Below are 12529 nucleotides of genomic sequence, written 5' to 3' on the forward strand. Positions count from 1 at the left end.
TATAGAAGAAACCAGACAGAATGAAGTTTTTCTTGGAAGTAGAATGGGTTTTGTGGAAGGTGGGCACTGTTTTGGAGCACATGTATTCATACTATTAGAATTTAAACAGACTTTATGACTGTGGAAGTTCTGGTTTAGAGTTTGTTTTTTGGGGAGGTTTTTTGATTAAAATGCAACTGAAGAGGAATGAACAGATATGTACTTTCAGAGGACAGATCTTAAATAATATTTGGTCTCACTGAATATTCTGAATGAAACAAGTCAAAGAAGAATTTCTCATCTGCTACATCTGAAGGTGAAGTGCATTCAAGTAAGAATATTGTTTAAGGACTGTAATTGACAATAAAAACCTTCGCTGCTGGGAAGGTTTTCCAACGCATGGCTTCGACTGACTGATGTTAACAATTGGTAAGAAGCAAGAAGATGTCATGCAGGGAAGACCAACCTGACCAGAGAACAGATAACCTGTGGATAACTACGATTCATGTGTTGCCTAATAAACACTGCTGAATAATCACTTGCATACACCATAAATGGAAAGCACATAGTTAACATTCAAATAAAACTTGTATTTAGTTCCAGTGAACCATATATACTTCCAGATGTACTGAAATATTTGCATCTGGATAACCTTTCATGTCAGCAGTTCCTCCTAGGATAGGAAATACAATTCTTCTCAATCCAGGAATTCCCTAAGAAAATTACCAATTGGCAACACAAGCACCCTTAAAGCTAAATCTATTGTGAGAATGACCTATGAATATTGATAGCCTCTATTGCTAAATTACACATTGGCATAAACTGAGAAGGAGCTTAAAAAAACAATTCCCAGTAAACTGGCAGAACATTAGGCACTATCTAAGAAACAAATGTATTTTTATGTTGCAGTCACTATGGTATAATAGACTTAATAGAATTATTTATTCCCAGAGAATTATTTATTCCCAGAGAATGATAAAACATTCAAAGAATTTAAACTAAAAAATATTTTTATTTGAAGTGTACAGTTCCACAAAATTAACCATGAAGTCCAAAGAGATTCCATTAAATGTATCCATAGGCATCTTAAACATTTACTGATGCTATGCTATCAAAATTCATTTCTAGTTATTCACTTATAAGGATTAGCATCTGGTATACCTTACAGGTAAGCTATAAATACAAATAGTGTAAGCTACAGATAACTAGTAGAGGTGAAAGATGGCAAAGAGCTATAGTCTAGCATGCTAAGGACCCCATGCAGATTTAGTTCAAAATAAAGTTATCTTAATATAACAATGTCTGTTAGCTTGATTTTGCTGTCCACAGGGACCAGGGCACTAGAAATGGAGAGCAGTAAAATGGTAGTTCTCTCAGCAGAGGAAATGAATTGGGCAACCACAAAATAAGAGAAGGACATGGGGGCACAGGTTGAAGGGCAAGAGAAAGGAAAGAAGATATAAAGCCAATTGGTCAAGCAATGAAGCTTGAGCAAAATTAAAAGGCCGAGGAACAATCACTTTAACTAAATATAAATCACATCAGATAGTGTCACAGAGGATCATAAAATGAATCTACTATTTTTTGAAACTCTATATAATGAAACTCATATATCATGATTTTTACTATGAATGATTTATGAATGATTTTGAAAAGTTATCTTAACAGACAATGTAAATGTTTACATAAAGTGGAGGGGTGAAAAACACACCAGAATTACAAAAATTCTTCAGTAGTGTCTCTCTCTAGTTGCAAATAACAAAGGAGGTACCTTGTGTAGAATGGTAATATAGATAAGTAAATCATCCTTGTATATTTACCAGTCCTCATCTTCTGGTATCTTGCTTAAAGGAGGGTTCAGGCAGTATATATGATAAGCCATATTACATTCATCACACAGGAGCTGCATGTGAGCATCCTGTTTTCCACCACACAAATAACAAGAGCAAAAACGGCACTCCTTATCTGGATCAGCCCTACAGTGCTTGCATTCAGGGCCACTCTTTCCTGTCAGTAACAAAGAAAAAAGTCAAATGTCATATTTTAGAAAAGTGCATACTGTATCAACATGAAACAGTTCTTTCTAGTTATGAACACCGCTTGTTCTGAAAAAACATTCTTAATTTTTTTTTCATATAATGAATTATTTGACTATCTAGACTAATGGGATTTCTTCCTTTTTTTTTTTCCCCACAGAAATGAAAACAACCAACCAGCAGGTTCTCTGATTCTCCCCATCTCCTGCATCCCATCTGCACGTTCTCCTTAGAGATCGAGCCTTGCACATTCCTTAATTGGAGTCTTCTCAAATACAGTTCAGAAGAAATGCTAACTAGGAAAAAAATAACAGTACAGTGAAGATCTAACTATGACTTCGAACAACTCTCTTCCCCTGCACATTAAATTTGAAGTGGATAGAAAAATTAATACTCCATGACCATAGACAATCCCAGACCACCAGTTGTTTCCCACTGTCTTTGTTAGATACAAACAAATGCTGACTTTCTGCTTCTGCACATTTGAGCCAAGGAAGCTCCCTCCACCCACCATAGAAAAGCCATTGGGAGCCATTGGCACTGGCTCCTAAACTAAGGAAAAATGCTTTACAGATGAGGAAGAACATTACATAGGTCAAACGAGGAGATACTGAAGAGGTGAGTGAAGGAAAAACACTTAGAAATAGCAGTGACCACTTACAGAGAAAAATGGAAGCACCTGGATGTTCAAAGGAACGAGAAGACTGAAGAGGAGAAACTGATCACAGATCAAAGAACTCAAACACTAAAAAAGAACTTCCATCTAAGTGTGCAGTGTGAAAACCAGCTAGAAAGGTCACAGAAGTGAATCTGAGTCAGAACTAGACAACATGATAAGTATCATACTATCCAAACTGCTTTGGAAATACTGTTCTGCCTGAAAGAAGGAACTGGCTTTGAATAAGACGACAAGGAGAAGCAGAAAACCCACTTGAGAGTTCGAGTTGGTAGGAAACTGAAGGATCAAGACACTAAAGGTAACAGTGAAGAAATCAGTAGCTGAGTTGTTCTTAAAGTTTGAGATATGGTTTAAAAAAAAGGTAATTAATTAATTACTTCAGTCTTAATAGAAAGTTTACAGTTTGATTTCTTGGCTTTCTGGACAAAACTACAAAATTTAATAATCTTACTTGGATGGACACACTCTTTTTCTGAAAATCTTTGATCAGATAATAAACATCAGAGTAGAGATTTCTTTTACAAGTTTGTTCTTGAATTAAAAAAAAAAGAAGTGACTTTCTCATGATTCCAGAAGAGCTCTGGATACTTCTGTATCTTTTCTACGTGTATGAAGAAGGAAAGTAATAATTTAACAGATAGGAGAAATCTCTGCCTCTTTCTGCTAAGGAAAAAAAACGGCATTCTCCCAACAGAAAAGACTTTACAGAAAATGCAGTAAAAATGTTTGAGAGTATCACAATCCTGAAAGTCTTATAAGAAAGAAGAACTACACAGCAAAGGTCTGTGCTTTATCTACAATCTTTCTGGACGGTCTTGAACAATACTCTGTTTTCACAAGTCATAGAGGTGCTAGAACACTGAAGTTTGTGTACGCCATCAGTACTGCTCATTTAATGAAGCCTCATTAGCAAAAAAAGACAGACACTTAAAAAAAGAAAAATCTCGCAGAATATTGTGCCTAATGAAGACTACCCTAGATCTTTCTGCATGCTGTGAGAAAGTCATCTGTTCTTCTGAGGCTCTTCTTCAAGGTTTCATTGGAAGAGAAAGGAAACATCTGCAGACAAATGTGTACACGGTTGTTTCTGTGGTATTTCCAGGGAAGTTAGGCAAAGCTCAGAACCTGTCCTGAGTGTCAACATGAATTCAAGTCTAATCAGATTAAAGCTGGTCTCGCTTTGAAAAGATGTTTTAATTTATGACTGAGCCCTCCTTAGAGAACCTCAGTAGTCTACATCATCGGAAAACCTGCATGCAAAAATATATTTTTCTGTATATATCTTATCTCTGCAGGTTGTCTATAACTATGTGATTTACTTGTTTTCTGTTACAAAACTAGATTCTGGGGTCAAAGATTAGTAATAATATGTTTCTGGATTTTACTCTATGTACAAACAAAGTATCGACTGTTCAGGTTCATAACCTAACTTGAATTTTTCCAACTTCAGCCTTGAATTGCTTTAGTTAAATGGACTGACTACATCTGCACCATTTGTCAGAGACAGTCTGGGAACACCCCTACAAATACTGTAGAATTTAGTTGCCTAAATTATTTCATATTCTCTTCTTTTGCTAGGACAGTTGTATCATGTTTATAGTACAACTATTTATTCTGATTAGCTACAGTTGATGACTAACTCTTATTGATGTTTTGCATAAGACTTTGCAATACACTTTTGAGTTCTTAATTGAGTAGATTCTTAATTTTCTCTCTGCTTAACCATCATTCCTTCCCTGGGCTACAGAATTTTAATTAAATAATTTCAAACTGCCTACATTACTCTTAAATTTAACAGTTAAACAAATAATTACAACCCACATCTATTTTAATCTAATTTAATCATACAAAACTTAATTAAGATATTCTTTTAGTAATCTAACAAAAGTAAATAATCGATGAAAAAAATGTTTTGAATTCATTTATATAAGTTTACATTTTTACTTTTAAAAAATGTATTGGTTTTTGCTCCTTTTGCTCCAAATGGTATTTGCTCCTTTAAAAAAGAGTCATTTCTTAGAAGAGCACAAACGAACTGTTAGCAGACTGGGTTTCTGCACTGACAGTGACACAAAAAGTTTCCAAAACACCTTTGCTTTAGATTATAAATCCAAATTATGAGAAGACTGCCTCATTTTTTAATTCAGTAATCAGTAGTGCTGGAGAGCAACCTCTTAGTGTCCTCATCATAAAACACATCTTATTACACATCTTCTAATTTTAATATACTGTTAAACTTATGATAAAAGTCACCCTACATTTTAGATAAACTAAGATCAGGTCCTCCTTTTGGTGGCACGAGATGATGATGGGAAGACACAGTGTCAAAAAAGGTCAGTCTAAATAGTACCTTTTTTTTTTGATAGAACTAGCAGCTTTGGCTTGGAGATCCTTATCTTTATTCATTTTTAGATAGTGAGATGGTTAATGTACAGCATTACAGACTCAATCTGTCTCTGGCATTCATTATTTTATTAAAAGTTCAAGTAACATGTCAATTTTAAGAGTAGCTCTGGTGATCTGGAAACTTGCCTAAGAACTTGGCTGAGGTTGTTATCAGCTGTTTCCCGTTTGCCAGCTGAGGACTAATAGCACTGAAACAAGCGCTTTTTCTAAGCATCTCATGTAGTAAAGTAATCTTGCAATAAAAATACTTTCAAAGCTGAAATCCAATAAGAATTCAATGTTATTGCTTTCTCAAACAGTATTAAATTACTACGTCAGCTTGTACTTTTTAAACAAACACCATCCAAATATTTATTTTATACTCCTATTTATATAATAATAAAGCATACTTTTGAAATCTCCATCCCCAAATGTCAGTGGATAAGCTCCCGGCTTTTCAATCTTGTACATTTCCTCTATAAAAAGGATTTTACAATCATTTATTGTGTCTTCTGGGCCTCTGAAAAAATAAAAATAAAAGGAACATTAAACTTTTGTTTCTCAAACTTCGTTTCTTATTAATCAAGAAATCCCATGCAACGGGATATAGCTAACCAACATTTTACTCCCTGGCACCAGGATAGAACAGTTATTTCAATTCATCCAGAAAACTGAGTACAGTGCTGTAATATATAAAAACATAAAATATACACTTCACACAGGCATACAAGGAAGAGTACCTCATACACTTAGATTACCTGGCTGTCATGTCAGAGATCACAACTCATTATGTCCTTATTGACAGCATCCTGTAACACCATAATGCTATTTCTAAATCCTAAAATAGTTTCATTGGCTATGTATACAGCAAATTAGATTAAAAAGATCCTTGATTGCAACTTATCAAACATTAAATATTTCTACTGGCATAATTACAAAAGCAGACAGTCAAAAGCAAAATAGAATCATGATTTTTAAATGATACAATAATAGGCACTACTTGAAACCTTTAGAGGAAAAAAAGGCAATAGCAAAGATTTTCATAAATTCTTCACCAATAGAAGGTCTTTCAGAAGCCTTTCTTTGACTTCTGAAATGCTTTGAAAAACTAAAACAATCATGCAGAGTCATGCACAACACGTGTTTTAATATACTGTCAGTCCTGTTAATACATTTTAAGGTATTAAAAAAATCAAGGTCTCAGTGATAAGTAACAATACATCTTGATCAAAATATCCCAGTGCCAAAAGTTTTCTAAAGAAGGAGTGGGTAGCATCAAAACTACAGTAAAGGTGTTCACCACTCCCAATAGTTTCTTTGCATTTACTCAAGTTCTAATCCAAGTGAAATGGTACCTACAAAGCAAATGTCATAAAAACACTAACATTTCCAAAATGCTCCTCCCTCCTCAGCATGATATTGTGCCTTCCCCACTGCCTTTTCTCTTTTCATATTCAGTTTTCTACCTAACTCAAAATAAAGTAGGAACTTTCATTAAGACTAGGTGGACATATTTTATATTGAACATAGTCTCATTAACACTCTGACACAAGATAAATTAATTTACTTGCAAAAGATTTTTTTTTTCAGAGAGAACTAGCCACCAAAAAAAATAGAGAAAAAAAGTATGAAGATTTTTGTCTACTGAATTTCTCTCTTCAAAAATTCCTTCAACTCATACATACACCTGCAGTCCTCTATTTTTGCCCATGCAAGTAGTCTGAAATCTGAAATTACACAGCAATTAGATTAATAGAGATTATAAACACATCTTTAATTATTAAAGTGTAATATTTTACCAAGACTATGAAGTTTGCAGAGAAAATATCCAGTAAACCTCCTGCAACACCAGAAATAAAACAGATTTTTTTTTCTTCTTTGCCACATACAGACACTGGATGTGCTGGACATAAAAGAAAAGAATCAGCACACAATCAGTCTAATACCAAGTTAGAATACAGTAAGACTAAGAGGCTTTCTGAGTATTTATTGTAAATGAAAAAACAAATTAGTACACTGGTTATGGTTCAGTATTTGAAGGAAGTTACGTAAGGTTCTGCCAAAGGCAAAGCCCAGCTGCACCGTTACATGTGCCTCTTTGCAAGCACAGAAAACATGAAAATGAATAATTGTAAAGTAATGATTAAATATAATGGTTAAAAATAATGGTTAAATATTGCCGAACTGCAGACTGATTTTGAGATGAAGATCACCAGTAAGATTAAAAAAAAAGAATACTTTCATATATTTAGGGTGTACACAGGCCAGAAAATATGATGTCAATAGGAATATAGGATGTCAATATAGGAATGATGTCAATAGATAGGGCTTCTTAGCCCTACTTGTAGGAAATAATCAGAGAGATGACTACAAAATCCTTTTGAAGAAAGTAAATTAGGTCATGTACCTTTACTAAAAACTCATGGCTGCATACCTAAATCCAACCACAAACAGGTAGGGAGTAAGATATCCCTAATAAATAAGGATAAATACAATAACAAAAAAATCCCAATAGCTTACTGCCACCTGGGATCTGTGACTGAATACAGTCAGGTTCACAAATCTAAATGGAGAACTTTTTTCTATTACCTCAAGAAATGTGGGAGATAAATACACAAACATAGTTCATTCACCAAAGGAAGTTTTGTATTAGTTCACCTAAATCTCATTACTGTCTCTACCCTATTATTACCATTACCGAAGAACTGTTTTACTATCAGAACAAACACCAGGCTTTCTTGTCACTGTAAATCCCATGCAGGTATGAGCAGTTACTCACTTCACCATCTATATTTTCAATCTTTTTTTTTTCCTCTCTCTGCTTCACCTTTTAGAGGGAAATAGTGCCTCATTGCTCACCATACAGTTAAACATCAAGTGCTAAGAAATTTTAAAGATTTGGTATATTAAAGAGAATGAACAATTATCCATGTAAATGTAGCAATGGAGAATAGTTCAATATAAATTGAGAACAGTTCACTTTCCTGAACCAGAAATCCTGATATTAGGATGATTTTCTTTTGTACACTAGGGGGCATTCTATAAAGCAGTTCTGTACATGGCAGAAAACACCCATCAGGTCTATTTAAGTTTCTGTATGATGCAGTGTCGCACATAAAGTCTGATTTTCTGCAACTCAGTCTGGATGAAATTGGATCAGAACTTTAGCATCTGAAATAAAAAATTATGTCTCTAACAACATAAAATTATACTTCGAGACTCTAAATAGCACTAAATACAGCACTTAAGTTCTTCCAGCTGTTTTTTACCGCTTTTCAGCTATACTAGAAAAATGGCCCCTAAACAACTTCAGACAAAATCTGCAGGTTTAGCCTAAAATGAAATGGAATAATTTTTCATTTATAATAATGGAATTACTATAATTTTTCCATTTATAATAATGGAATTTTCCATTTATCTGGAAATTATGCCTGAAACAGACAGAAGAACACTACCCCAAACCACTACTCCTCTAACAGGACTGCAGGGACCACAGCTATTCTAAGGACAGCAAGACTAAGCTTTGCAGTGGATCAAGATTTCCATACTACTTTTTATCTGAAAGGTCTTTCTTAGCTCTCTTTTCCTTAGCCCAACAGCCCTCTAAAGTTTTGGGGGGTTTTTTGTTTGCTTTGGGTTTTTTTTGGTTTTGTTTTTTTTTTACGTTTTAACTTCTGTGCTCTTCAGGTTTCTAAACCAAGGCAACAAGATACTTGATCTCCATCAGCACTAAACATCTAGCTAGTCTGTTGGGGTGTTCCTTTTCTATACCACTATTTACCTGTCCAGCATGATTCTTCCAGGACTTATTTCAAATATGAATAAATAGCATAATTTATTCAAATATGAATAAATATTTTAATATCTTTGCCTTATTTCTCTTATTTCTCTTATATAGTGTTGTTTATCTGTTTTGAATACAAAGCAAGCTATAAAAAAATACATAAACATACCATAAACTTTAAGAATACCTAAATGGAAAAGTTAAAATAGTCACTGAAGTTGAATAATATGTTGGATAAGTACATAACTACATGTGCATTTAATTTAAAAATGCATGTTGCTTTAAAAAAGGAAAAGTTTCTCATCACATAATAAGTCACAGCTTTTAAACAAGACTAGAAATACTCAAAAGTTACGGTCACAAGTCAAAAGAAGGTTGTGTTACTGCAATCCACCTTTTTGGGGAACAAGACACACCTCAGCTCAGTAGATTATTTATTAGGAGTCAATTCCATTGGTAACAATTTATATTAATAAAATTACTTTTTAACTATTTTTTTTTCTTTAAAACATCCAAAAATAGATTTTAAAGATACCTGAAAAGGTATGAGTGTTGACCACAAGTAAAATTATTTTATTAAGGAGAAGAAAAGAAAGATTTTGATTGCCCCTTTTATTATAAAAGACCAAGAAGTACAGAATAGCTGAGTTTGAGAGGGACTCCTGGAGATCATCTGATCCAACCCCTCTGTTCAAGGAGGGTCACCTAGACCAAGTTGCTCAGGACCTTGTCACATTTTCAGTATCTTCAAGGATGGATACAACCTATCTAGGCAACTTGTTCCAATGCTTCAATATCTTCAATACAGCAAAGAAGTGTTTTCGTCTGTTCAGTGGAAAATCCTATGCTTCAGTTTGTGTTTGTTGCCTTTCAACTTACAGCTGAACCTCACTGACAAGACTCTTGACTCCAACCTAACACCCTCTCTTCAGGTACTCACACACATCTCATATACATGTGATGTTTATCTTTTCCAGGCTGAACAGGACCAATACTCTCAGTACTTCTTCACAGGAGAAATAACCCAGCCCCTTTGTAGCCCTTTGCTGAACTTATCCCAGTAGCATCTGTATCTCTTCTACTGGGAAGCCCAAAATCAGGCACAGTTCTCCAGATGTGGCTTCATCAGGGCTGAGCAGAGGGCAGGATCCCCTCCCTCTACCTGCCAGCAATGCTCTGCCTAATGCATCCCAGGATGCCATTGGCCTTCTTGGCCACAAGGGCACACTGCTGACTCATGGTCACCTTGCTGTCCTTCAGGACCCTCAGGTCCCTCTCTGCAGAGCTGCTCTGCAGCAGGTCACCCCCCGCCTGTCCTGGTGCCTGGGCTTGCTCCTCCCCAGCAGCAAGACCCTGTGCTTGTCCTTGTTGCGCTCCATGAGGTTCCTCTCCGCCCAGCTCTCCAGCCTGTCCAGGTCCCTCTGAAAGGCAGCACAGCCCTTGGATGTCTCAGCGACTCCTGCAACTTTGTATTATCAGCAAATTTGCTGAGGATCACTCTGTCCCCTCATCAAGGTCACTAGTGAGTAAGTTTAACAGGACTGGACGACGCATTGACCCTTGGTGTCACTAACCCCTCCAATTACACTTTGTACCACTAATCACCACCTTCTGCCCTATGCATTCAGTTTTGAATCCACTGTCTGGTCACCCAGCCCACATTTCATCAGCTTCTCTATGAGCATATGGGACACAGTGTCAAAAACCCTCCTAAAGTCAACATCCAATCTGCATCTACCAAGCCATTGTAGAAAGAAGGCTATGAGGTTGGTCACATGTGGTTTTCCCTTCATAAACCCAGGCTGACTTTTCTTGATCACCCTTTTGTCCTCAGTGTGCCTGGAAACAGCATATATATTGGTAGCTCCATCACCTTCTGAGGGATCGAGGCAAAGCTGACTGGCCTCAATTTCATCATATCCTCATGCCTGAAGACAGGAGAGACATTTGCTTTCTTCCAGCCTTCAGGAATGTCTCCTCCTAGCACCACAACCTGTAAAAGATGACTGAGAAGGGCTTGTAATGACATCAGTCAGCTGTCTCATGCATGTGGTCCCTGGTCTTGCAGATTCAGTCTCCTCAAATATTCCCACAGCTGATCCTCTTCCTTGCTCCAAGTCTTCCTTGCTCCAGATTTCCCCTCTTGTCTCAGGGGATTCCTGAAGGCTGGTCTTGCCAATAAAAGCTGGGGCAAAGAAGGCACTGAGCAACTTTAGCCTTTTTCTGTGTCCTTCATCACCAGGGCTCTTGTTCCACCAGCAGCAGACCCACATTTTCTTCCACAGCTTCCCAAAAATATAACACAAAAATATCTTTCTGATGCCCTTCACGTCCTTCACCAGATGGGCTTTAACACCAGATGGGCCTTATTTCCAGATGGGTGTTAGTTTTCCTGACCCCAAGATCATGTATTTCAGTATCTGAACTTCAAAGTGTTGAAGCCCGCACACTTCTGGTTCTGTAATCAGATAAATAAAACTAAACACCCACCAATTAATGCTAGAATTCTTGAAATACTAAGAGAATTCAGCTGTGAATACTTGGTAAAAGTATGTTTTTCTCTCATAACACTGTATTTTTCCTGACATGAGCAATAATATTCCCACACATAAAACTGAAAGACAGAACTGATAAAAGAGACGGCATTGATCACTTCAATAGTACAGATCACTGTAAATATTCTACTTTTCGCTGTCTCCCTTCTGTTATTCTTTTGTCATAAGAGCGCTGGGAAAGTAACTTCCAGAGTAAGTTATTTCTAAAGACGTATCTACTAGAAAAAACACTATATCCTGCTCTGAGTAACACAAGTGAAAACAAAACACTACCAAACACCACTAAAAAGCTGTTATATGCCAATAACTACAACACTGCACACCACAAATTACCGTGGAGTATCAACTATCAGTGTGACAACTGATAGCTAGTAATAAAAGGTTACTCTCACTAAAGCTAAAAAGCCCTGGTAGTTGCTCTTGAAAGACTAATTCTTCTATCAACTGGCAAAAGCTTTTAACAGTGATCAGGATGCACGGTCATTGTCTTAGAAACGTTAGGTTATGTAATAAAAATGTGGTTATTCTGTCACACAAGCAAGAAATACCGTCTTTCTACATTTCTTCACCTTTCACTCTAAAAATGAGACCAAAAACACAGGAGACAACATCTACATTTAGGGAAAGTACATTAATTTCCTTAAAGAAATTATACCTCAGAACAGAACCAGGCAATGCAATACAGGTGAATTCCTAGTACAAGCTATCCAGCTATCCTTTGAGATAAACAAGCCATAGACAGAATGAAATCTTTACCCTCTTACATTTTTTTCTTTTATTACTTAAACTCTCAGTTTGCAAAGTACTTTATACAGTGTGATCACAGTTGATTAGCAATCTGATTTCTGGCATTTTCCTGCTTATTTCAAAGGTCAGCCCTCCAGACAACAAAAATTACTTAATGACAACCAGCTTCCATGAAATCTCCATAAATTCTTACAGTTCGAGAGATTTACTTAAAACTACCACATCTTTGTCTAATTTTTCTACTTTACCACATTTTTTCTTTTTTCTAGTTTAACCATTTTACATTTATATTATCAAAAAGTTATTTCAATGCACACTAAGACATACAGTGCTGGCTATAATCTGTAAACATGTGCCATTTGAC

General features: G+C 35.9%; 1 protein-coding gene across 2 annotated transcripts in view; it reads right to left on the minus strand.

Annotated features, from left to right (window-relative positions):
• Nucleotides 1-12529, minus strand: part of UHRF2 (ubiquitin like with PHD and ring finger domains 2) — an 85835-nt gene that overhangs the window by 22214 nt on the left and 51092 nt on the right. For both annotated transcript variants that reach the window (XM_088537505.1, XM_088537504.1), the window contains exons 5-6: nucleotides 5490-5599; nucleotides 1800-1986 (exon numbers count right to left, since the gene is read on the minus strand). In XM_088537505.1, coding sequence (XP_088393631.1) covers nucleotides 1800-1986; nucleotides 5490-5599 — 297 coding nt within the window. The remainder of the gene's footprint in view (nucleotides 1-1799; nucleotides 1987-5489; nucleotides 5600-12529) is intronic.

Source organism: Tinamus guttatus, unplaced genomic scaffold, assembly GCF_059628265.1.
Source record: "Tinamus guttatus ecotype Peru unplaced genomic scaffold, ASM5962826v1 Tinamus_guttatus_pri_ptg000794l, whole genome shotgun sequence".
Lineage (NCBI taxonomy): Eukaryota > Metazoa > Chordata > Aves > Tinamiformes > Tinamidae > Tinamus > Tinamus guttatus.